Source organism: Carcharodon carcharias, chromosome 3 (assembly GCF_017639515.1).
Source record: "Carcharodon carcharias isolate sCarCar2 chromosome 3, sCarCar2.pri, whole genome shotgun sequence".
Classification (NCBI taxonomy): domain Eukaryota; kingdom Metazoa; phylum Chordata; class Chondrichthyes; order Lamniformes; family Lamnidae; genus Carcharodon; species Carcharodon carcharias.
In genome coordinates this window covers 158617792-158645576 of record NC_054469.1, presented here as the reverse complement: position 1 = coordinate 158645576, position 27785 = coordinate 158617792, and the positions used below count along the sequence as shown (strand labels likewise).

At 44.6% G+C, this 27785-nt stretch overlaps 1 protein-coding gene across 1 annotated transcript; it reads left to right on the top strand.

Annotated features, from left to right (window-relative positions):
• Nucleotides 1–104: 104 nt before the first annotated feature.
• Nucleotides 105–25872, top strand: LOC121276049 (antizyme inhibitor 2-like). The gene is given in 7 exon segments (XM_041183994.1): nt 105–203; nt 835–1008; nt 2278–2450; nt 8326–8391; nt 11000–11081; nt 19433–19510; nt 25654–25872. Coding segments are annotated over 7 exon segments (891 nt in total).
• The last annotated feature ends 1913 nt before the right edge of the window (nt 25873–27785 follow it).

The window sequence follows — 27785 nt, the reverse complement described above, 5'->3', positions numbered from 1 at the left end:
AGACTTACTGTCTTCTCCCATGATAAACATTATAATATTTTAAAACATTTATTCTTTTAGTTGCTGCATACTCAACACTTCCAAGCTTTCATAAGTAGAGGAAAATGGAAAGCTGCACTTAAGATTCTGACTTTAACGTATTGGAGGATGGTTTCACTCCAAGAGATGTAATCGACAAAAATATCACTGAACATCAGCTTAAGGTGAGCATCAACAATGTGGTATCATGTTATCAGTAAAGTCATTGACCTTATTATGTAACCAAAATATTAATATCAGCTTAGTACAGGGGAGAAGCCAACACACTTTAAGGGATCTGGCGAATTAAGACTACTGACAGAACTAAGCAGCAGGTAGATGACACATATTGCACAGTGTTGTCTGTCAACCTGCATGTACTACATTTACTGCTTGTCCAAGCCAACCTGTCCTACAACTTTGCAGGCCTTTCACTGTTTCTTATGCTATATCTCTACATCAGCAGTATGTTACATTACAGTGAAAATGTAACATACATTAAATCCTTTGCCATAGTCAGTCCTTCCAAGGGCTTCAAGTTGAGTATATGGTACTAATCAGTGAATGCCTACACTTTGGAAAATGCACATTCCTATGAACGAAAATTTACATTAAGAAATAAATAAAGATGTCCATATTTTTCATTTTAATAATGAAGTGGAAATAGGGGAATGAATGCTGAACCAAAATGTTGCTTAACATTTTACTACAAATATTTAGTGTTAGCATTTTTTTTCTAAGAGCAGGTATATGAAACAGTGATACAGAATTAGTGTATGTAGATTATTTAGGCGATCACCGTGTCCTTTACTAAAGGATAATACAGATGCCTTCTTTGTTGCTGACCTGAGTGATCATGTAAATCAGCGTCTGCAATGGCAGAGAGCACTGCCTCGAGTGGAACCTTTCTACGCTGTCAAATACAATAAAAACAAACTAGTGGTTCAGATTCTTGCTCAAATGGGAAGGGGCTTTGACTGTGCGAGTAAGGTAGGATTTGGTGAAAATGCCCTCAGAAAGTTCCAGACATAGACCCAAGGGGCTGGTTAGGCTGCAGTTACACTGGAGTGACAGCATTTGTCCAGCAGTGATATGGAATGCTGACACCTCTGGAAATAATGGGGGACAATTTATTCAAATATTGTAACAGGGGCTAGGAACACACCCTCCATACAATCTCTAATGAAGCATGAAATGAAGATGATGCTGAGGAGGAGGAGGAGGACTTGGTGACTTTCTGTCTCCTTATTACGTATGGAGATGATGATAGGGAGAAGGGGGAGAATCAAACTCTGCCAAACTTGCACCTGATTCAATCCTCCCAGCTACCTCTGTTCAAAAATTCTCCACATTATCCACCTGTGACACTTGTTTCCGGTCTCCCAAGCACCTGTTCAGAGATTTTCACATGAAGGAATTAGACATTGTAGTGAGGTATTAATACTAGATGATTCACTGAGTCCGGGAAGCTCGGAGGAGTGGGAAATGTGGAAGGATGTTCCCTCCTCCCAGTGGGAACTGAGGAGAAGAATGAGTTCAGAGCAGTTGGAGCCCGAACCCATAGGAATTCAGCAGAAAGAAAGCATATTTGAGGAACATCATAAACTGTGACACAATCTCTTGGTCTGTGTGGGAACACACATATGTGACTGTCAACTCTACAGCAGTCCTTTGTGGGAATATCTCGGAACCTTTGTATTCCTTGTGGTCCCCAATGCAGCAAATGGCTGCTGCGTTGAATTCTATAGCAGGTCGCCAGATAAGAAGCAGCCCAGGTACCAGCCAGAGCATCCACCTCCATGGGAGCCTGTAGCTCTGATATCAGTAGAGCTCTGCTTGGAATGCAGGATCAATTGTGGTTTATCACTGTTCTGTCTCAGGGCTTAAAGATCCAATGGCTGCCAGCCGACTAACCCATCAGTAAGACCAGGGGTCCAGGGCTCAGTGTTGTATTTGCACCAATAGATGTGCAAACAAGCAGACCCAGGAAACTGAGTCTCCTGACTTCTGAGAAACTGAACAGCCCCCTCAAGAGGACACCAGTGGTTATAACACTTTTCTTAAAGGTGTTTTTGCACCTTTACGCATCCTAAGTATGTGATAAGGTGCAATATAAATGCAATTTATTTCTTAGTTCGCAAATTAGAAATAAAATGAGAGTTTATATCAGGGTAACAGCATACATACCTATATGGATTGAGGTTGAGGATTGGATGGTAAAATGCTGAATTCTAAATCTATTTGATTTCCCTCAACCAGGATGAGATTGCGATGATACGAGACATTGGCGTCCCTGCAGAGAGAATCATTTATGCAAATCCCTGCAAGGAGAGGTCTCATGTTAAATATGCTGCCAGCCATGGGGTGCAAATAATGACCTTTGATAATGAAAATGAACTATGCAAAGTTGCAATGAATCATCCTACTTCCAAGTGACTAGACTGTGTGCAATTTAAGTATCTGAAGCAACCCTTTCTTAACAAGTTCAGTTTCTTATTCTCTAATTAGTGCATTACTCAACAAAAGTCAACAAACAGACACAAAGTCCTGATTTTGCAAGACCAGCATGCTACAGGCACAACTGCGGGAGTTGCGGGAGGGGGGAGTCGGTGTGCTAGATTTGGAAGTGCTACACATCCTTAAAGTTACCACTGGCGCAGGAGTTGCTCAGCCAGCATCTGGCTGGGAAGAACTTTCATATGGTCCTGTTGCTGAGTGACTTGAAACAGGCAGTGGGGGGACATATGGGCGGAGCTTGCAATGTGAATGCTCCGCCAAATGTATTCTGACCAGGAACCAGTGGCAAAATATTTTAAATGAAATATTGAGGAGCTGGAAGCAGGAGGAATGGTCTTCCCGGCTCCACAAAAGTGCTCAGAGCAAGTGCATTTCTCATTCCACCTCAATATCCTAACCTCCCCCCACCCCACCACCCAACCCTCCAAGCCCCCAACTAGAGCCTCTGCTGGGATCACAGCTGCTGACATTCCTGATGCTGATAACCAGCAAGCATTAGAATACCTGTTCGCATCTCCTCCGCAAAATTCAAGTGATGCTGGTCTCTGAAAATCATGGTCACCCCTTCACCACTGTGACAAGCAGCCAGTGGCTGGCCGCCCCAAAGTCAAATTGACCCCAGTGACTTGGCTGCAAAATCCAATTGTCACATCATTGTGGTGCTGAAGGAGGCCTGCATTGTTCATGGTGTTGTCCTTTGGGTCAACTTCCTGCTTGGGTGATTGTAAAAGATTCTATTTCGTAGCTTGAAGAAGAGCAGGAGAATTTGCCTGATGTTCTGAAAAACATCTTTAATAATTCTCTATAATATCTATCATTTAACCATTTATCCCAATTAGCTCCTATACTTGCCGACGTACCAAGATGGTGGGGCAGAGAAGGTAGAGTGTGAGCTGGGCAGCAATGAGGGACAGGGACCGAAATCCAATAACCGATGTCTGTGGGCAAGATGTGGGGTGGGTGCAAGGGGAGCTGGGTTGCAGCAGGCCATCTTTGCACTGGGGGTTTGGGTTAAGCAGTTTGCTGGTGGTGGACCTGGGCCTGGTTTTAATGAGAGGGGATTTCTGGCAGTCTAGTACAGGCTCAGGGGGAGGAGAAGACTGAGAGCTGGGGTCAGAGGGAAGGAGGGACAGGTTGCAATGTAGGGAGTGTCTGAGTGCAGGTGGTTTGGTTTGGAGTTGAGGTGGGGGATTTATTGAGGGGGTTATATTGTTGGGAGTTTTACTGGGGGGATTTAGTGCTGTGGTGGTGGTTTTATCGGGGAGATTTAATGCTGAGGTGGGAGTTTACTCAGGGGTTTTTGTGTTGAGGTGAGGTGTTTATTGAGCGGATTAAATTGTTGTGGAGATTTTATACAGGGATTTGTGGCCAATGTGCCTCAGTTATCATGGGGTTGTGAAGATCAATAATAATGTATAATGGTTTCTTGAGGGATGCATTTTGTTGAGATGGGGGCTTTATTGAGGAGGATGAGTGATGAGTTTGGGTCTCACTGGCTGTCACCGCGGGTTGGGAGGGGTTGGGTACCACAGCAGAGGCCATGGGCTGGCCCATCTAGGAGATTTACCACCAGAATTGCCTCAAAGGGCAGCTTTCTATTAATATTTTTAAAATTTTTACTCATATCTGTGATTTGGGTGATCCAGATCCTGCTAGACAGTGCCTTTAACATTAAAAACACAATTGAGAGCTAAATGTTAAAGGAGTAAACCCAACACAAAACCTGGAGTGGAGCAGTTGGTGTTTCCTTCGAGCAATTACCTTCCAACGACACCTGCAACTGACTAGGCCTAAATGTACAGGCTTTTGTCTTTCCTCTGGATATTAGCCTACGAGATCAAGAAAGGGAGTTCAGATATTAGGCAAGCTAGCACCTCATAAAACCATGTCTAGGTATATAACAAACAAGGAAAGAAAAGGGAAGCTTTCCATTTTGGAAGATGGAATGTTGGGATTATGTACCCTGGCATGATTAATGACCCTCATCCCACAGAAGTGTATGTAAAACGGCTCTGATTGACAGTGAGTTTTATGCTAACATTACCACTCTACAGGAAATCAGATTAGCTGACAGAGGCTCTGTATGTATGTAAGGCAAACTAAGCCTTCTATTGGCCTGGCAAGAATGCAGAAGATCACTGTGAGCATAGCCTAAACTTTGCAGTCAGCAGTAGATTGGCGCAGTCAACTGAGCCATCAGTAGCAACTTCTGAATGCCTTATCTCTCTGCATCTATCATGTGATGGAGTCACTATCAACATCGTCTGCACTTACACATCAATCTTGAATGCCAGTGTCTCAGACAAAGACCAGTTCTATGACTCTTTAAATGATGTTCTGTGGAACATCCATATGGTGAGGAGTTATTCATCTTAGGTGATTTCAATGCATGTTGGACTGGGCAGAGATTCATGGCCAATGTGCCTTGGTCATCATGGAGTGGTCAAGATCAATGACAATGTATAATGGTTTCCTGAGCTTTATGCCCTGAATGAACTCTGCACCACCAACACTTTCTGTTGGGCAAACATCACCACAAGGTACCATGGTGTCATCCAAGATATGGCTACTGGCAACAACTTTACCTGATCATCATCAGAAGATGTGATTGGCCCAGCGTTCTCCACACTCGCACCTACCACAGCGCAGGTTGTGACACTGACCACTCTTTTCTCAGCAGCAGAGTGAAGATACAACCTGAAAGCTTCACAACTCCAAGCATGATGCTTTGCTAACCATCAACATCTGTAGTACAAGAAATGATGCCAAATACCAACACTTTGCATCGGTTCTTGAATGATTAGCATTTTCTGGTAAGCCTTTAGTGGGTCGCAATGTTGATATCGATGAAGCTTGGAAGTCGCTGAGTTCAATCATTTCTGACACAGCAGCAGCAATATTTGGTTAAGGCGGAACTCGCAATAAAGATTGGCTTGAGAATTACTCAGCAGAGATGAAATGTGTCATCAAGCCAAGTCCACCTGATGCACAAAACAAACCCAAAGGCTAGAACACTTCATGACTTAAAAGTAGCCAAGATGGTCATGCAAAAGACAGGGAGATACTGTGCAAATGAACACTGAACTAACCTATGTCATGAAATCCACACAGCCTGTGACAATGGAAATCTAAGTGCTAAGTATGATGGGATCAAGAGGCTGCTTGATCCGACCATCACCAAAGTTGTTATCCTGAAATCAGCAGATGATGAAGTACTCACTGCCAGAAATAAACAGACGTCTCACTTGGTTGAACAATACTGTCAGCTGTACTCCCATGAGATGGGCATTCTCCCAGTCTGCATCTGACGCTCTCCCACAGTTTCTAGTCATGGTTGAGATAGACAAAGAACCCTCTGCTTGAGCTTGAAAAGGCCATTGACTGCAAAGCAAGCAGACAGGCACCCGGCAAGGACGGAATTCTAGCTAAATGCTCAAGCACAAAGTCCCATCTACTGCTACACCTACATGATCTCTTTTTTCTCTGTTAGAAGGTAGGACCTGTTCCACAGGGCATGCGGAATGAAAAAATCATTACATTATTAAAAACAAAAGCAAGAGGGGATATTGTAACAACTGCAGGGGATCTCATTCCGCAACATCACTGGGAAGGCCTTTGCTAGGGCCATGCTTAAAAGAATCCATCTACTTTGCATACCGAGAAAATCCAGAAGCATAGCATGGTTTCTGTGCCGGCAGATCTACAGTGGACATGATCTCCATAAGCCAGCTATAAGACAGGTGTAGGGAACAGGATACACCTCTTTATCTTACTTTCATAGATCTCACTAAAGCATTGGACATTGTCAGCAGGATGGGATTCTACAATATTTTAGGGAAAATTGGCGGAAATCTCAGCCTTATCCGCTTAGAACCATAGAAAAGTTATGGCACAGTAAGAGGCCATTCAGACCATCATATCTGTGCCAACCAAAAAAGAAAAAAAAGCTAGCCGCTCATTTTTAATCCCACTTTCCAGCACCTTGTCTGTAGCCTTGTACGTTACAGCACCTCAGGTGCAGATCCAGGTACTTTTTAAATGTGTTGAACGTTTCCGCCTCAATGACCAATTTAGGCAGTGAATTCTAGACATCCACTACACTCTGGGTGAAAAAGTTTCTCCTCATGCCCCCTCTAATCCTACTACCAATCGCTTTAAATCTATTCTCCCTGGTAATTGATCCCTCAGCTAGGCCTCTCATAATTCTGTACACCTCAATTAAGTCACACTTGAGCCTTTTCTTTTCCAAGGAAAACAACCTCAGCCTATCCAATCTTTCTTCATAGCTGCAATTTTCAAGCTCTGGAAACATTCTTGTAAATCCCCTCTGTAGTCTCTCCAGAGCAATTATGTCCTTCCTGTCATGTGGTAGCCTGAACTATGCACAAAATTCTAGCTGTGGCCTAATCAGCATTTCATACAGTTCCATCATTACATCCCTGCTTTTGTATTCAATACCTCGTCCAATAAAGGAAAGCATTCCATATGCGTTCTTTACCACATTATCTACATGTCCTGCCACCTTCAGGGACCTGCATTCCAAGATCTCTCACTTCCTCAACCCCTCTCAATATCCTCCAATTTATTGAGTATTCCTTTGCTTTGTTTGCCTTTCCCAAATGCATTACCTCGCACTTTTCCAGATTGAACTCCATGTGCCACTTTTCTGCCCACTCAATCAAACCATTGATATCATTCTGGAGACAATAGGTATCCTCTTCACTATCAACTACACAGCCAATTTTTGTGTCATACGCAAATTTCCTGATAATGCCACCCACATTTAAGTCCAAATCATTAATATATAAATTTATATATACGATATATATTGTTTCTTTCACAACAACATTCACTGTACTGTACAGTTTGATGGCACCACTTCCAACAGTTTCTGGGGGAAGGATGGAGTGATACAGGGCTCTATCCTAGCCCCCACTTTGGTATTTTCTTCCTCATGCTCCTGACCTTTCCCTTATCTGCAGATATAGAAGGGGTCGACTGCCATACTAGGAAGGGAATACGCTCTAAAATCTGTCCAGGCTGAAAGCGAAGACCCTGCTACACTGATGATGCCGTGCTCGTTACTCGTTTGGAAAATCGGCTATTGATTGTCTCTCAAGGACTGTCTCTCCTATGTCTGTAAATTGTTCTCCCTTACTGGAAGTGTCCTCTCAAAGGCAAATATCTCAAGTAGGTTGATATTCATCAAGAAGAGGCGACTTTGCTGGGTCAGGCATGTTCACAGGATGGAAGATGGACCCAAGGATTTTCTGAATGTTTATATAACTGGAGCCAGAAGACCAGCAGGCTGCCCAAAGCTCCTCTCCAAAGATACTTGCAAGCGTGACATAAAGGCCCTAAACAATGCTGTTCACACCTGGTAGACAATAGCTGATAACAGAGTGAAATGGCATCATCAGCAGTGGGTTAGTGTGCACCACCACGATCAGTGGTTACAGTAGCTTGGCAACAAATGCCAATATTGAAAATAACAGCTCAAATTGACACCTGTTAACCACTTCATATGTGGTACTTGTGGCAGAAGCTGCCTCTCACGAATTGGTATTTTGAGCCTTTAGCAAAAGTGCACCATTTGAAGCTACCCATCCCCAACTGATTCGATTTGCTGCATATCTATCATCTACTTAAGAAAATGAATGGATGTTGCCTCCAGTGATTACCTAGGTCACAACAGTAACTTCAAAAATAGTTCATGTGACATACTTTGGGGACATCTGAGGACAAGAAAAGTGATATATAAATACAAGTTTGTTCTTTATTTCTACCCAGAATGGTTTTACGTATTGCTACTGATGATTCTAAGTCTAGTTTTCCCCTGGGTCTCCTTTGGAGAAGGCCTGCCGAATCATGGGCTGAATTTTGCCGTCGGTGAGCAGGGGGCGGGGACCGCTCGCCGATGCATAAAATGATGCAGGTAGACGTCGGGGGGAACTCCTGACATCATCCCGCCCCATTTAAATTTTCAGGAAGGCGGGCCTGCAGCAAAATCAGCTGTGCACCTGCCGACCTGTCAATGGCCAATTGAGGCCATTGACAAAGATCATTAAAACAATTAAAGGACCAGGAGACCCGGCAGGGAATAGAAAAAAACATGAAACCTCATCCACCGCATAGCGGACATCACGCTGGGCGGGCCTTAATTGGCCAGCCCACCTAAAATGGCGGTGGGGCCCACTTCTCCAGCAGGGATCGGCTCCCTAACCACCAGAGATTGGGCTGGATCCACCCGCCCGGAAGACAGAAAATTCTGCCCCATGAGTCATTCAGGCAGGATCAGGACCCCAGAGGTGGATATCCTGCCTGCCAAGAGCTGCTGGCCAATCAGAGATCAGAAGCTCTTTGCTCAGTAGCACCACCAGGAAGGTGGTGGCTGCAGCTCGAATGACAGTCACTGGAGGACCAGGATCAAGGAGTGACCCAGGCCAGAGGCAAACAATGGCAAGAGGGGTTTTCTGGGTGTTATGAGGTTGGCAGGAGGGGCAAGGAGAGTGGCTCTCAGCAACTGCCCCCAACCCCTGCCTTCCCAATGCTGGGCCTCTTGATCAGGCCTTTTTGAAGGAGGGATCCCACCATCACCCCTGCCCCACCCCTGCACTATCCAGGAGATGAAAAGCAGCCCGCACAGATTTATCTCATGCCCCACGCAGCGATAGGCCCACCCACAGCTGAGTTTGTACTAATGGCAGTAAGATGAGGTCCTTAAGTTGTCATTAATTGTCTCCATAACGGCATCAATTGGCAATGGTGGGGAGAAGGCTGCCATGGGCCTTCACACCCCAGACTTAACTGAGGTGGAGGTGGGAAGGCAGTGGGATGCTTACCGGACGTCCTCTTGCCTGATTAAATGCTCTCCCCACCTCTAAATATGCCACTAGAGAGGGCAGAAGTTTCCACCCAACATTTTAGCTAGATGACCTTTTGTCAGTAGATGCTAACTCAATTAGTAATTTTACACGAGCGATTGATAGATATTTCAATTCAATTTAATTAAATTTCAATTTATTGTCCATTAGAAATTCATTTTGGATAAGTTGCTCATTCATTAAAAATTTACATATAAATAGATAATGACAATAGAAGAGAGAAAATTACGCTATCACAAAAGTCTAGCTTTGATTAAATATATGTTAAAACCTATTCTAGTACATTAAAATAATCAATCAATGAGGCAGTAAAACCTTAAAATTGACAAGGAATGAGGGATGGGAAAATGCAGAAAAATGTGGAAGTTTAGTCTCATTGTGATTGTACATCATCATCCATTCATCAATTCCGTTCATCAGCTCCTGTTGAAGCTTCTTATAGAGAAAGGCATGACCGATTTGTCCAAATCTAAAGGATTGTACCCTTTTCCTTGAGCACATCCAGCATTGATACTGAGACAAGGGGTGTTTCTCACTGTTCATAATACTCTTTACTTTTGACAAGATTCTTCAATAGATTTAGTCAAGAATGATCTGCTCATCAAATACCCTTTGTGCCTTGACCAACAATCTCTTAAAGGGTCTGTGGCTGGGATTTTCCAGCCCCTCACATTACCGGGATGTTCCAGTCCCATCAAAAGTCACTGGACTTTTGGCTGGCCCATTGCATCCCCCGCACCGAGTCCCGCCATGGCAGGGCCAGAAAATCCTGGCCCACGTTTCTAAAACAACAAAGGAGAGATGTCCAAAGAGGATAGCACTCTTAACTAGAGCTGTATAGAAAGGTTCCATGATTATGGGATCTACTCCAAAGGATTTTAATTTTCTTAGATAGTATAATTGTGCATGTCCCTTGGCCACCACATCTCCACACTATTGCCCCCAGTTCAACTTATCATCTACTTTGATATCTAGATAGATGTAGCTGGTGACTATTTCAATGTCCACATCATGAATCTTCATGGGACCAATATTATTAACTGTTTTTTTCCTAAAGTCTATAACTTTCATCTTGTTTCAGCCAGTTTATTTGCCTGTCCAGAATATTAATGGAAATGGATATGGTGGGTAAATGGAGTTACGAATACAGATCAGGCATGACCTCCTTAACTGATGGAACAAGCTCAAAGAGCTGAATGGCCTATTCTTTGCCATATGTTGCTATGTAATATCAAACTTTTATGTGGAATTGTTACATCCCATGCCATTTCGTAGAGGCATAAGGGAAAAACGAATATTGAGCCAAAGAATATGAGAGGTGTGTTCTATAAAAGATGGGTGATCCACTCTGCAAGATTACCGATCTGGTAGTGACAGTGAAGATTTACCTCTTGACGTATTCAGGAGAAGAGGGACATGGAAAAAAGTGATGAGAAAAAACAAGCTGATGTTGTGAACTTCATCATTTAATGCCAGTATTGATGTAAGGCTGGTAAACTTCTTCACAGAGAAACTAGCTGAAGGATGTATTAAAGTATATGCAATGTTTGGGCCCAATGTAACCTCTTTTTTTTCCACAGTTTTCATGTGGGAAGTGGCTGTACTGATCCAAATGCTTTTACTCATGCTATAGTAGAAGCACATCTTGTCATTAACATGGGAGTAAGAAATACGTTTTCTTATTTTAATTCTTTGCTTGTACTCTCCTTTTCTTTATTGAAGATTAGCCCTGAATAGCTCTGCAGTGAATCCCTTCAATTGCTTTCAATACCATTGCCATTCCAATGGCTGCTAAGCAGAGAGCATACCCGGGCAGCAGTTATGTTGGATCCTGTACCCTGGTTTGTTGGGACTTAAGGATCTGGGTTGCAGTCTTGATTCGGGCTGACTGAGTTGGCACCAAAGACAGAGAAGATCAGTGGATCGTTCTTAGAAGAAACACATTCTGTTTATTTACAAAAGGAACTCAGCAGCTACACTTGTGCACTCACAACTAAAAACTCTGTCTTTACACTTCAGGGTCTAACTCAAGACAAAAACAGAATTAACTGGAAAAACTCAGCAGGTCTAGCAGCATCGGCGGAGAAGAAAAGAGTTGACGTTTCGAGTCCTCATGACCCTTCAACAGAACTGAGTGAATATTAGAAGAGGGGTGAAATATAAGCTGGTTTAAGGTTGGTGGGGGTGGGGGGGGGCAATGGAGATAAGTGGGGGGGTGGGTGGTGGTGTGGTTGTAGGGACAAACAAGCAGTGATAGGAGCAGATAATCAAAAGATGTCACAGACAAAAGAACAAAGAAGTGTTGAAGGTGGTGATATTATCTAAACGAATGTGCTAATTAAGAATGGATGGCAGGGCACTCAAGGTACAGCTCTAGTGGGGGTGGGGTGGAAAGACTAGCAGGGCATACAAGATTTAAAATAATGGAAATAGGTGGGAAAAGAAAAATCTATATAAATTATTGGAAAAAACAAAAGGAAGGGGGAAGAAACGGAAAGGGGGTGGGATGGAGGAGGGATTTCAAGATCTAAAGTTGTTGAATTCAATATTCAGTCCGGAAGGCTGTAAAGTGCCTAGTCAGAAGATGAGGTGCTGTTCCTGTAGTTTGCGTTGGGCTTCACTGGAACAATGTAGCAAGCCAAGGACTGACACATGGGCAAGAGAGCAGGGTAGAGTGTTAAACTGGCAAGCGACAGGGAGGTTTGGGTCTTTCTTGCGGACAGACCACAGGTATTCTGCAAAGTGGTTGCCCAGTTTACATTTGGTCTCTCCAATGTAGAGGAGACCGCATTGGGAGCAACGAATGCAGTAGACTAAGTTGGGGGAAATGCAAGTGAAATGCTGCTTCACTTGAAAGGAGTATTTGGGCCCTTGGACAGTGAGGAGAGAGGAAGTGAAGGGGAAGGTGTTGCATCTTTTGTGTGGGCATGGGGAGATGCCATAGGTAGGGGTTGAGGAGTAGGGGGTGATGGAGGAGTGGACCAGGGTGTCCCGGAGGGAACGATCCCTACGGAATGCCACCGGAGGGGTGAAGGGAAGATTTGTTTGGTGGTGGCATCATGCTGGAGTTGGCGGAAATGGCGGAGGATGATCCTTTGAATGTGGAGGCTGGTGGGGTGATAAGTGAGGACAAGGGGGACCCTATCATGTTTCTGGGAGGGAGGAGAAGACGTGAGGGCGGATGTGCGGGAGATGGGCCGGACAGGGTTGAGGGCCCTGTCAACGACCTTGGGTGGAAAACATCGGTTAAGGAAGAAGGAGGACATGTCAGAGGAACTGTTTTTGAAGGTAGCATCATCAGAACAGATACGACGGAGGCAAAGGAACTGAGAGAATGGGCTGGAGTCCTTACAGGAAGCAGGGTGTGAGGAGCTGTAGTCGAGGTAGCTGTGGGAGTTGGTAGGCTTGTAATGGATATTGGTGGACAGTCTATCACCAGAAATTGAGACAGAGAGGTCAAAGAAGGGAAGGGAAGTGTCAGAGATGGACCATGTGAAAATGATGGAGGGGTGGAGGTTGGAATCAAAATTAATTGAGGGCCCTTAGCTTCTTCCTCGAACAGAGGCCCGAACAATCCCCATCTACCACTACTCTCCTCCGTCTGGCTGAACTTGTTCTCACACTGAACAATTTCTCCTTTAACTTCTCTCACTTCCTCCAAATAAAAGGTGTGGCTATGGGTACCCACATGGGCCCCAGCTATGCCTGTCTTTTTATGGGGTACGTGGAACATTCCTTGTTCCAGTCCTACTCCAGCCCCCTCCCACAACTCTTTCTCCGGTACATCAATGATTACTTCAGTGCTGCTTCATGCTCTTGTTGGGACTTGGAAAAATTTATTAATTTTGCTTCCAATCTCCACCCCTCCATCATTTTCACATGGTCCATCTCTGACACTTCCCTTCCCTTCCTTGACCTCTCTGTCTCAATTTCTGGTGATAGACTGTCCATCAATATCCATTACAAGCCTACCGACTCCCACAGCTACCTCGATTACAGCTCCTCACACCCCGCTTTCTGTAAGGACTCCATCCCATTCTCTCAGTTCCTTCGCCTCCGTTGCATCTGTTCTGATGATGCTACCTTCAAAAACAGTTCCTCTGACATGTCCTCCTTCTTCCTTAACCGAGGTTTCCCACCCACGGTCGTTGACAGGGCCCTCAACCATGTCCGGCCCATCTCCCGGGCATCCGCCCTCACGCCTTCTCCTCCCTCCCAGAAACATGATAGGGTCCCCCTTGTCCTCACTTATCACCCCACCAGCCTCCGCATTCAAAGGATCATCCTCCGCCATTTCCGCCAACTCCAGCATGATGCCACCACCAAACACATCTTCCCTTCACCCCATCTCCCCCCGGCGGCATTCCATAGGGATCGTTCCCTCTGGACACCCTGGTCCACTCCTCCATCACCCCCTACTCCTCAACCCCTACCTATGGCACCTCCCCATGCCCACGCAAAAGATGCAACACCTGCCCCTTCACTTCCTCTCTCCTCACTGTCCAAGGGCCCAAACACTCCTTTCAAGTGAAGCAGCATTTCACTTACATTTCCCCCAACTTAGTCTACTGTATTTGTTGCTCCCAATGCGGTCTCCTCTACATTGGAGAGACCAAATGTAAACTGGGCAACCGCTTTTCAGAACACCTGTGGTCTGTCTGCCAAACCTCCCTGTCGCTTGCCATTTTAACACTCCACCCTGCTCTCTTGCCCACATGTCTGTCCTTGGCTTGCTGCATTGTTCCAGTGAAGCCCAACGCAAACTGGAGGAACAGCACCTCATCTTCCAACTAGGCACTTTACAGCCTTCCTGACTGATTATTAAGTTCAACAACTTTAGATCTTGAAATCCTTCCTCCATCCCCATCCCCTTTCCGTTTCTTCCGCCTTCCTTTTGTTTTTTCCAATACTTTATATAGATTTTTCTTTTCCCACCTATTTCCATTATTTTTAAATCTTGTATGCCATCCATTCTTAATTAGGACATTCGTTTAGATAATATCACCACCTTCAACACTTCTTTGTTCCTTTGTCTGTGACATCTTTTGATTATCTGCTCCTATCACTGCTTGCTTGTCCCTACAACCACACCACCCTGCCCCTCCCCCCACTTCTCTTCCCCCTCCCCCCCCACCCCCACTTTAAACCAGCTTACATTTCACCCCTCTTCTAATATTCACTCAGTTCTGTTGAAGGGTCATGAGGACTCAAACGTCAACTCTTTTCTTCTCCGCCGATGCCGCCAGACCTGCTGAGTTTTTCCAGGTAATTCTGTTTTTGTTTTGGATTTCCAGCATCCGCAGTTTTTTGTTTTTATCTAACTCAAGACCACTGACTACAGAGGTAGCCTGCACTACTCTGCTATTGGATACCAAGATCATGTGATCTTCCATTAAAAAATTGGTCTTAAAGGTATATTACACATCAGATTACTACAGAGGGCTTTTGTTTAAACCATTCCACACTGTTCCCATTATTTGACCCACCAAGTAAAGTGCAAGATTGGTTCCCAGATGATCACAGGTACCCTTTACAGCTCTGCTTCATGACACTTCTACAGCAACTGTGCACACTTGCTGAGCACAGGTTTAATGCAGGGTGGGAATTTACCAAGATAACACAGATGCCTCATCAGACTGAAGAGTACTGCAATAAAGTCCAGTCAGTCTCCCGTGCTGTGGAAATCTGATGCATGTTACATAGTTGCAATGTAATAAAGCATTGTGATGGAACAGCTGGAGAAAGGAGATAGCAAACATGAGCAAGAAGACAGTGTTGAGGAGGAGGCTGAAGCAGATGTCGAACCACTTTTCATAGATACCATTCAATAGGTTTTTATCGATGACACCCTTGCATTAGCTTCTCCACCCACTCCATAAAAAGTTCTTCCCATGCCTTCACACTACTTTAGTTCTGTCTTAATGGAGGAGGATGCAAATAACTTCCCAGAAATTCCAGGGAGCCAAAGGTCTAGTGAGAAAGAGGAATTGAAGGAAATTAGAATAACTGAAAAAACAGTGCTGGAGAAATTAATGGGACTGAAAGCTGATAAATCCCCAGGGTCTGATAATCGACATCCTAGGGCACTAAAGGAGGTGGCCATGGAAGTAATGGATGCATTGGTTGTCATCTTCCAAAATTCTGTAGATTCAGGAACAGTCCCAGCAGATTGGAGAGTGTCAAATGTAACCCCACTATTTAAAAAAGGAGAGAGCGAAGAAGCAATGAATTGCAGACCGGTGAGCCTAGCATCAGTGGTAGGGGAAATGCTAGAGTCTATTATAAACGATGTGATAACAGGACACTGAGAAAATATCAATGGAATTAGACAAAGTCAACATGGATTTAAAAAGGGAAATCATGTTTGACAAACCTACTGCAGTTTTTTGAGGACATAACTAGCAGAATAGATTAGGGAGAACCAGAGGATGCAGTATATTTGGATTTTCAGAAAGCTTTTAATAATGTCCCACATAAGAGGTTAGTGTGTAAAATTAAAGCACATGGGATTGGGGGTTCATCTGGAAACCAATCTTGCACTTTACTTGGCAGGTCAAATAATGGAAAAAGTGTGGAATGGGTTAAACAAAAGCTCTCTGTAGTGTGTAATATGCCTTTAAATTGGCATGGATTGAGAATTGCTTAGCAGATTGGAAACAGAGAGTAGGAATAAATGGGTCTTTTTCAGAGTGGCAGGTGGTAACTAGTGGGGTACCACTGGGATCAGTGCTTGGGCCCCAGACATTCACAACATATATCAATGTTTTGGATGAGGGAACCAAATGTAATATTTCCAAGTTTGCTGATGACACAGAACTAGGTAGGAATGTGAATGGTGAGGAGGATGTTAAGAGGCTTCAAGGCGATTTAGACACATTGAGTGACTGGGCAAATACATGGCAGATGCAGTATAACGTGGATAAATGTGAAGTTATCCACTTTGGTAGGAAAAACAGAACAGCAGAGTATTATTTAAATGGTGATAGATTAGAAAATGTTGATGTACAAAGGGGCCTGGGTGTCCTTGTACACCAATCACTGAAAGCAAGCATGCAGGAGCAGCAACAGTTAAGAAGACAAATGGTACACTGGCCTTCATTGCGAGAGGACTTGAGTACAGGAGCAAGGATGTTTTACTACAGTTATACAGGGCCTTAGTGTGACCACACCTGGAGTATTGTGTGCAGTTATGGTCTCCTTTCCTAAGAAAGGATATGCTTGCCATGGAGGGAGTTTCAGTGAAGGTTCAACAGATTGACTCCTGGGATGGCATGATTGTTGTATGAGGAGAGATTAGGCTGACTAGGCCTAAATCCGCTGGAGTTTGGAGGAATGAGAGGGAATCTCACTGAATCGTATAAAAGGGATGGACAGACTGGATTCAGGGATGATATTTCATCTGGCTGGGGTGTCTAGAACAAGGGGTTATAATTTCAGGACACAGAGTATACCATTTAAGATTGAGATGAGGAGAAACTTTTCACTCAGAAGGTGGTTGGTGAACATTTGAATTCTCTACCACAGAGGGCTATGGAGGCCAAGTCACTGAATATACTTAAGAAGGAAATAGATATCTGGACTTTAGGGGCATCAAGAGGTAAGGGGAGAGAGCGGGAGTATGGCGTTGAGATACAGGATCACCGTGATCATATGGAATGGCAGAACAGGCTCGAAGGGCCAAATGACCTACACCTGCTTCTATTTTTCTGTGTTTCTATAACAAACCAAATATGTCATCAGTCTCTATTGAATGGCTAAAGATATATGTTCTATCACCTGCTGATCCAATATCCAATATTAAAAGAACAATATCTTTATTTCGATATGTAAGTAAACCTGGTGGATTACTAATGTTTGTACCTTGATGCTTTCCTGTGGTGACTTATGTGTTATAGAACCTAATTCTGTGGTTCTGTGTCCGTCCATTCCACTAGCCTGTCAATGCGAGGAGGAGGTATGAAAAAGGCTGGCTGTACTTAACGTTGATAAGTCACCAGGACCATATGAGATGCATCCAAGGATACTGAGGGAAATAATAGTGGAAATTGCCCAGGCACCAGCCATAATCGTTCAATCTTCCTTAGATACAGGGTGATGCCAGAGAATTGGAAAATCAATCACACCTGTTCAAAAAGGGTGTAATGATAAACCAGTAACTACAGGCTAGTCAGTTTAAACTCAGTGGTGAAGAGCTTTATATATGATAATCCAGGGCAAAATTAACAGCTGCTTGGAAAACTAGGGATTAACTAAGGAAAGCTAGCATAGATTATTTAAGGGGAAATTGTTTTTAACTAATTTGATTGAATTTTCCGATGAAGTAATGGAGAGAGTTGCTGAGGGTAATGTGGTTAATGTGGTGCACATGGACTTCTAGAAGGCATTTGATAAATTGCCACATAATAGACTTGTCAACAAAGTTGAAGCCCATGGAATAGAAGGGACAATGCTAGCATGGTTGTGAGGACAGGAAACAAAGCAGTGGTGAAAGGTTGTCTATTGGACTGGGGTAAAGTATATAGCAGGGTTCCCCAGGGATCAGTATTAGGGTTATTGGTTTTCTTGATTCATATTAATGACCTAGACTTGGGTGTACAGGGTGCAATTTCAAACTTTCCAGATGATATAAATCTTGGAAGAATTGTGAATTGTGAGAAGGATATTGATAGACTTTAAACAGACTTAGACAGGCTGGTGGAATGAAGGACAGATGACAGATGAAATTTAATGCAGAGAAGTGTGAAGTGATACGCTATGGTAGGAAGAATGAGGAAAGCCATATAAAATAAAGGATATAATTCCAAAGGAGGTGCAGGAGCAGAGGGACCAAGGGGTTTATATACAAAAATTGTTGAAGGTGACAGGAAAAGCTGAGGAAGCAGTTATTAAGGTATGTAGGATCCTGGGCTTTATAAATAGAGGGATGGAATACAAAAGCAAGGAAGTTGTGGAGAACATTTGTAAAACACTGGTTCAGCCTCAACTGGAGTATTGTGTCTAATTCTGGGCACCACACTTTAGGAAGGATGTGAAGGCATTAGCGAGGATGCTGAAAAGATTCTTGAGAATGTTTGCAGGGATGAGAGATTTCAATTACAAGGATATATTGGTGAAGCTGGGACTGTTGCCTTTAGAGAAGAAAAGGCTGAGAGGAGCTCTTATAGAGGTATTCAATATCATGAGGGGCCTGGACAGAGTAAATTGTGAGAAGTTGTTTTCTTTGTCAGAATGATTGAGAACAAGAAGACACTGATTTAAGGTGATTGGCAAAAGAAACAATGGGGACATGGGGAGAAACATTTTACGCAGCAAGTAGTTAGGACCTGGAGTGCTCAGCTTGAGAGTATGGTGGAGACAGATTCAACTGAGGCCTACAAAAGAGAATTGAATAATTTGAAAACAATTGCAGGGCTACAGGGAAAAGTCCAGGGAGCGGGACTAGCTGAGTAGCTCTTATAGAGAGCTGGTCCGGACACACGGCCTCATTCTGTGCTGCAACGATTCTTTGATTCTATTCTATTTTACTTCTTGATAATAAAATAGTCACTATAAATCTCATTGGAGTAAGTCTCGAACCATTCAACCTTTCTACTGCAGTTAAGAAACAGTGGACCCCCAGCCAAAAATAGAGCCCCACCAAGAGCAGTTTCATTTAAGGTGAAATAATGTGATGTAATTTTTAAAAATATTTTTGCAGTGGTTAAAAATTCTACAGGCCAATTTCTTCATTCATTGTACAACATACTTGTGTTTGGATGCAGGCCTGCAGGAATGCAGGGGGGTCCAAAATTTTCTTAATGTCCATAAGCCCAAGTATTCTTAATCCAGCTGTGCTGAATGTTCACTGTTATAGATGATGGAGCTCAATAAAAGGGTTATCAGTGTGCTTCATAATATTCAAAAACTGTAAGAAATCCTCAATAGTGCTGAGATAACATCATCTAATTTTATACTGTACACTGCTGAGGGATTATATCACACAGTTAATTTTTTTGTTTTAAATCATTTTGCAGATTGACCTTGGATTCTACATGGATTTGCTTGACATTGGAGGTGGATTTCCTGGTTCAGATAGAAATATGTTTGAGGAGGTACAGTGAAGTGGATTAAAATTCACAGCGTTTCTGTAATGATTTCTCTTTGAAGCTTTTAAAGTACTGTATGAACTGCCTTATACCTTCCCTTCAGAATCCTTGACACTACATCCGCATCTCCTTCCCTTTGAAACTTTGCTCATGTCCACCTATCTGCACATCCTTCAAATACTATCTTATTTCTCATGCCTCTTTATATTTTAGAGTTATGGGCAGAATTTTCCGTTCGTCGGGTGACATCATCACGCTCTCACACGATACTTCGGTTGGCGGATGCGTACAGGAGTCGAAGCCGTACCCACCATTAATTAACAGACTAGTTAAGGCCCTTGACAACCCAACTGACAGTGATTTAACGTTGCCTGTGTGATTTTTCGCTCACTGCACAAGCAAAACAGGCAATCCACGATTTGCAAACCCTCATCCACGGGCAGGATAAAAAGGGTCAGCAGCATTGCCAGTGTGAGTAGTGAGCAGCTTTGGAGATAGTTTGCTGCTGGTTGCTTCTCGGTACTTGTCAGCTTTGTCTCTGTTCGGGGCTTCATTCTTAGCATTTCCACGTGTCACTTCAGGACTCCAAGGTGTCTCCAAGGCCCCCTGTGGACCCTTCTAAGTATCAGACAGTCTTCCCTTACCCTGATAATGGGGATTGTGGTGTCTGCTGGTGGCGTCATCTCTGAGGAGGAAGAGAGGGGCAGAAGGGAGAGGAGGCCATGTGTCCCAATGCAGCTTCCAGGGGAGGCACCTGTGGGACGAGAGGTGCAGGCACAAGGTGCGCAAGGCCAGCAGGAAATTCAAGGTGGAAGAGACAGCAGAAGATGGCACTATCTTGCTATCAGTGTTTACAGGCGGTGATGCAGCTATCTCACTATGTCCAACATGCAATGCCAAAGGAAGCTCCGCCTCTCAAGGGAAACAGTGACCTCCATTTGTCAGATGATCAGGCCTGAGATCAGCTCTGACTATGTGGATGGACACTCCATGCCAGTGGTTCTGGAGGCCACAGTGGCCCACAACTTCTATGCCTCTGGCTCTTTTCAGGGCTCAGAGGGGGATCTGTGTGGAGTCTCCCAATCAGCTGTCCACAGTTGCGTCAAGCTGGTGACAGAAGCTCTGTTCAGGTGGGTATTGACTTTCCTTCATTACCGTACGGACGAGGCCAGCCAGACGCAGTGAGCCAGAGGCTTCGCGGCCATTGCTGGCTTCCCCCGTGTCCAGGGTGCTATAGACTGTAAACATGTGGCCATCAAGGCACCAGCAGGTGAGCCCGGTGCCTTTGTCAACAGGAAGGGCTTCCACTCCATGAACGTGCAGATAGAGTGTGACCACAGGATGCAGATTCTGCAAGTCTGTGCAAAGTACCCTGGCATTTCCCATGATGCCTACATCCTCAAACATTCCCAGGTGCTGAGGTTCTTCAATGCTCCAGCCCGACTGGATGGATGGCTGCTGGGTGACAAGGGCTATCCCTTGAAAAGGTGGCTCATGACGCCTCTCCGCCACCTAAGAACAGAGGCAGAGCAGCGGTACAACGGGAGTCATGCCTCCACAAGGGTGGTGGTAGAGAGAACCATAGGTCTTCTCAACATGTGCTTCTGATGCCTGGACCATTCAGGGGGAGCACTGCAATATCCCCCAGAGCAGGTGTCCCTGATAGTGGTTGCATGTTGTGCTCTCCACAATCTGGCACTGGCAAGGGGGCACCCACTGGAGGAAGAGGATCTTGACGCAGCTGCACAGGCCACAGATGCAGAGTCCAGTAATGAGTCAGAAGAGGAGCCGAGTGAGGAGAATGCTGAGGGTGTGGAGTCAGACCTCAGTAGCCTCTAGGGAGGTAGGGACACCAGGGATGCCTTGATCCAATGCTCCTTCAGCTAGGCTGCCAAATAAATGCTAGCACCTCATGCCAGGGCTGCCACCACCATCCTGAACCTTAGAAATGACCCTTTCTTTGGCCCCCAAGATACAGTCAATGCCTGTGCAATAAGTTTTCGAGCAACCCATGTTCAGCATTACATGCTGGCGTACCCTGCACCTACAAAGCAAATGAAGCATACACAGGCCAATAACACAAAAGCAAATGTTATTTAATGTTGGTACTCACAGAGTATGAACAGAACAATATCAGATGTCAATGGTCACACCATTAAAAAAAGGAAAAAAAATTGGGAGAAAAGATGATCACCCGCGAACAGTTCCTCTTGTGCTTAAGGTGCTTTAAACTTATGTTTACGGGTGCTACGTCTAGGTTCTCCCCCCTTGCTGGCAGCGGCATTGGAGACAGCCAGCTGACTGTGCTGTCTTGTTGGCTTTGATGACCTTGCCAGTCGTCCTCTGGCCTGTGGAGCCTGTGATGGCCCCACCTGGGAGGCAGCAGCCAGTGCCATGGCTGGCATCTCCCCAATCGCCACAACCTCATCAGATACCACAATCACTGGCATAGGGGCGGAGGAGCTGCTGCTGTCCTCCAGAGCACCCTGAAAGGAGTCCGCAGAGACCACAAGCAGCTCGTGCACCAATGTGAGGTCACTGTGGAACCCCCTGCTCGCCATTGATGGATGGGCACCTAGCTGGGATACTAGGTGCCTCATCCATTTCCCACACTGGCACTGACCACCTGAGGTCATTGCCTGTGTGAGAGGTTGCAGGTCCGAGTGCAACCCCAGGAACCCCTGATTCTATTCCTGGAGCTGCCTCTCCATGAGAGTCGCCACTCCCTCAATGGAAAAGGTAGTGCACTTGCCACGAGGGTCAATGCAGTGCTAATGCCCCGTAGGGACTCCTCCACAACGAAGACCATGGCACGCATACCCTCATAGATCTCCGCGAGATCCTCCCAAACATCCCGCTGGACATCCAGCATCTGCTGCCTAATGGATGACTCCACTGGCCCATCATCAGCCTTTTACTGAGCATCGTCCTGGTCTTTAGCAGTCCTCTGACTGCCGGTGCTCTGGGCACTCTCTACCTCCCCCTACATCTAAAGCGCGTATGTGCCCTCATCAATGTGCTCCGACATTCTAGCTGAAGATCTAAAGCCCACCAAGGTGTTGCTATCTGTGCTGGTGCCTGGTTCAGAGAGTGAGTATGGCGCAGGTGCATCTGGAGCATGGTGGTCCTCTGGGGTCAGGGGTAGCTCCTGGAGGTCCTGACATTGGCTGCTTGATGGCAGATCTAAGAGAGAAAAAGGACATATCATTAGTTAAAGTCATCACACTGTCATTGTGCATGCCAGGCACCCTGGTGAGACAGTGGAGATCTGCATCATGGCAAGCAGATCATTAGTGGAAGACCACTGCTGAAGGTCTGACTGAAATTCATGCCTAAATCTGGAACTTCCAAGTTGATAGATAATTTAATGAATAACATCAATTTCCATGGGCAGAACTTTGCCCTTGTCGGAGGTGCTCAGTGGGGGCGAGTTGGAGCAGTCAGGAAGCTGACCGCCGCCTGCGATCGGGCAGTGACCGTGATTTCACACTGGTGGGCCAATTAAGGCCCGGCCGGTGTGAACACCAGCTGCAGAATGTTTAAGGAGGGCCGGGAGGGGGTGGGGGCCTGTCAGCCGCCGGTTCCAATAGCGACCCAGTGTCCAGTTCAAAAATGGCACAGGCAGCCCAAGGAAGGCTGCCCACACTGGAGTTGCTGCAAAGACATGGCTGCAAATGTAGATGTAGACGCTAGGCGAGAGGTGAGGTCGGCTGGGCACTTGGCCCCCCGTTTTTCCGATGAGTACCTCACTGCCCTCCTGGATGAGGTGGCTGCCCGTCTGTCGCCTGAAAAGTTCAGGCCATGGTATCCTTAAATCTCAGTTTGAAGTGAATCTAAATGAGGTTACTGACTTTATATCACTTACCTCAGGTGTCATGGGATCTTTGTGTTTTTTTACGCATATCTTGTGTGAAAAGATTCTGCAGAAAAATTGTAAGGTACTGTAAAGTAGTTCCAGGATGCACAGGCTAAAGGAATTCGAAGAAGCTGGAGCTGATATTTTGCTCCTTGTACAGTCTGTGTCACTGCCATTAGATGCACCTAGGCATAAATGTGCTGAACGTGTTGAGTATCAGAAGGTCAACTCACTTACATAATGTTCAGATGGTCCAGACATATCAAACATGCCAGACATTTTTGGGCTGGACTCGAAAATCCTGACAGCTATATAGCGCATTGGGCAATTTCCTAGTGTGGTGGGGAAAATCAGGGGTACAAGCACAGCAAGTGTAGTACATATTGAGAAGGATTATGGTACAGGCATAGCATGTGGTGAGAAAGGTTAGGATACAGGCAGAACAGACATGGTGCCTTGTTGAAAGACATTTACGGTAGAAATACAGATGGCAGAGCAGGTGCAAGAAAAGTATGTAGGAGTGCAGTGATACAATGGTTTTGGTGGCAGTGGTGGTAAGGTGGGGTGAATGTGTGACATGTAATAGAGGTGGACGTAATCGGTCTTGTTTTTGGATATGATATGAGTGAAGCTGAGCTCTGAGATGAATTGAAATCCAAGGTTGTATACACTCTAAGACAAGTTGTGCTGGATGGGAATACCAACACCTGCAAGTTCGCCCCCACCCCCACCAAGTCACACACCATCCTGACTTGGAACTATATTGCTGCTGCTTCACTGCTGCTGGGTGAAAATCTCAGAACTTCCTTCCTAATAGCACTGTGGGTGCACCTACACCACATGAACTTAAGAAAGCGGCTCACCACCATCTTGTCAAGGGCAATTAAAGGTGGGCAATAATTGCTGACCTATTCAAGAAAGGGAGGTGAGAAATTGACTGGTAGGTATAGGAAACAGATGGGTGAAGGGTGATTTTTGAGGAGTGTGATGGTGACGGAAAAGTGAGCAGAAATAACAGCTAACAATGTCAGCAAGCATTGGAATCAAAAATGTAGCTCACTGTTGAAAAATTGTATGAATATGAATAATTTCAATATATATGTACACATATTTATTAGAATCTAAATATATTAGAATATAAAATTTCAAACTGCTTATGAAAGCTTGTCATGCTGCATTTATACTTTCCTACCTGCAGTGATGCTGTAACGCCTCAGTATTGTATCTCCTCTGCGTTCACTGGAGAGAAACTGATGTGTTCCAAAGGTGTTCTATTAAACAATAAGTAATAAATTAACAAGGAGGTGTTATATTAATAAAGGGACATAATGCAGAAGTTCACAGTGGGGACTGAATTGTATCTGTATGCGATGGTCTAATTGCCCCCTCTACCCTAAGTCCCTTGAGCCTGAAGACTACACTTAAACATAGAAAAAAAATAAAGTTTTATGATACAGATGGAAGCTAGCCAGCTCATTGTTTCTGTGCCTACTGATAGGGTCATTCCAGTTCTTGGTCTAGCCCTGTAGATTACAGCACTTCAAATGCATATCCCATATTTTGGTAGTTATTTGCGCAGCCATACTCCTACCATTGGCCACAAGGTGGTGGTGGATTGCAGTAACCGGACAAGCATATGCAATATGGCTCATGCATGGCCACCATCTTTACAGGGGAAATGTGGAGCAGGGAGCATGTGCAGCCACCCTGGGCCAGGAGCTGGATGAGACATGAACATGCTGTTCATAATAGACCTACTACAGACTGTACTCAATCAGCCTGCACTCGTATAACCCAAAACAAAATGTCTACTGTTAGATGTGATTCCACAATTGGGTAAGACTTTCTGAACAATCCTGCGTGTGTGAATAGCTACATTAACAATCAATTTAAGATAATCAGCCGAGCTCATAACATGGGTCATTTACACTTGCTAGAAGTGACATACATTCATAAGCAGGGGCAAGTTCTCTGCAATCAAAAGGTGTTCAACATTTGCATCTTTTTTTTTAATTACCCCAGAGCTTGGGGAGCCTTTAGTTCCCCACTGCTCTCTGCATAGCAACTCCTTGGTCAATCAGAGTCGACTTTCCAAACAACCAGCACCCTTTTCTCCTGTAGTATTATGATCTTTTGAAATTTGGAATTATTGCCTTTGTCCTGATAAGTGCAAGCTGAAAAGCTTCAGCAACATATCTCTCTTTTCAGCGATATAAAAGGATAACTTAAATGCTCAGTGGAGCTGCACTTTAAAATTAAGGAAACTGATTTGATTTCCTTTATATACAAACAGAAACATTGCCCTGACCAACAGCTGTATAACACGGGGGTTTGGGGAGCCACCTGTACTGATGTCGAACATAATAATGATCAATGGAAGCTACCTGAACTGGAGGTTGGAGACTGGCTGACCTTTGCAAATATGGGAGCGTATAGTACCTGTTTGTCACCTAACTTCAATGGCTTTTATTGTGCTCTGATACGCTATGTGATATCCAATGTTCCTTGGTGAGAAAAAAAATCCTATTGTATTCTGTTTCAGATGAGTGACACTGAATAACAATCTTGACTCTGTGGGATAATTTCATTATCCAGAGTCCAGAATGCCAGCAGGGTGAATCATCTGTTGGCAGTGAAAAATCAGACATTCAGGAGCATGTTGCATAAAATGTTCCAGCCATTAATAAAAAACAAATTAGCACTCCCCAAAAGGCAATAAAGACACCTCTTGATTCCTGACCAGACGGCACACAAATTGTTCATGTGAGCAAAGTCAAAGCATGAATAATGTTCACAACCTTGGAAACACATTGTTCAAGGTAAGGAAATGCCCAAAGCCCCACTGAAGCAAAATTACGTCCCTGGGCCCTCTCCCCATCCAGCAAAGGAACAATTCATACTCAGACACACCTACCTTTACCTGTTTGTCATCTAATTTTAATGGTTTTCATAATGCTCCAATACATTATGTGATGTCCAATGTTTCCTAGTAAGAACAGATTTGCATTTGACTCTTTCCCCTCTGCTCCCTTTTCTAATTAGCCCCTCTTTCTCCTCAATCCTCCTCCTCTCTCCTTCCCAACCCCTTCATCTGCACCTGTTCGCTCCCCATCCCATCCCATTTTTGATTTCTCTTCCCTACTCTTGCTACCTTCACCTTCCATCATCTCCCTGTCCCATCTCCTCTTCATATCCTGCCCTCCATTCCTCACCTCTTTTCACAATCCTTCATCTTTCCTCCTCTGTTCTCCTCTCTCCCATCCTAAACTCCCCTCTGCTCCTTTTCACCTCTCCTCTCTACCCTCCTCTTCCCCCTTCTCATCCTTCCTGCTTTCCCTTCCATTTCCTCATGTCCTCTACTTTGTTTCTCTACTTATTGTTTCCTCTTCCTTCACACCCCCTCCTTTTCCTCTTTTCTCTCTGGCTCCATCTCCAAACCTTACCCCACATTCCATTTAGCTCTTCTTCACTCCTCTCCCCCTTTTCCTTCCCTTCTCATCTTCCAGCCTCTCTCCATCATCTCTCTCCCAGTTCCTACTGCCCTCTCCCATCTTCTTATCCACATACCCCTTTACTTTTCTCTCCTCCAGTCTTCAACACCCTTCCCTCTCCTATTCTCTCTGTATTTCCGTTTCTCCCTATTCTTTCCCATCTCCGTTTTCCCCCTATCCACCTTTCTCAGTCTCCTCTCCCTGTCTTCCCTCCTTCTTGGATCAATTTCTTTTCCCAACCTCCCATCTTGACTCAATTAGCTCCCCACTCTGTAATGTTGCTTGGTTTTAAAAGTGTCCTTGGTTCTGACTCTCTAGATGCAAATACCATGTGAGACTATATGGCTTGTGAAAAGGCAAGGCATGTCCGATAAATTTAACAGAATTCTGTGAAGAAATATTGGACTGTCCTGATAAAAGAAATGCAGTGCATGTTGTGAGCCTAGATTTTCAAAACACCTTTGGTGAAATGCTGCATGGGAAACACGTAATCCATAAGAAAGACTTGTATTTATTTATAAAATGCCTTTCACAACCTCAGAACATCCCAAAGCACTTTTCAGCCAATGAAGTACTTTTGAAGTGTAATCGTTGTTGTTGGAAATGCAGTAGCCAATCTCACACGCAGCAAGTGGTAATGACCAGATAATGTGTTTTAGTGATGTTGGTTGAGAAATAAATATCGGCTGGGATACAGGGATAACTCCACTGCTCTTCTTTGAAATGGTGCCACAGGACCTTCTATATCTACCTAAGAAGGCAGAAGGGGCTCGATTTAACATTGCTGATAAAGAACGCCTCTGACTATGCATCAGCCTTTCAATACTGCACTGGAGTGTCAGGCTAGAATTTTCACCCTCATGCCTCTGGAGTGGGACTTGAACCAATAACTTTGTGCATTAGAGCAAGAGTGCTACCAACTGAACCACAGATG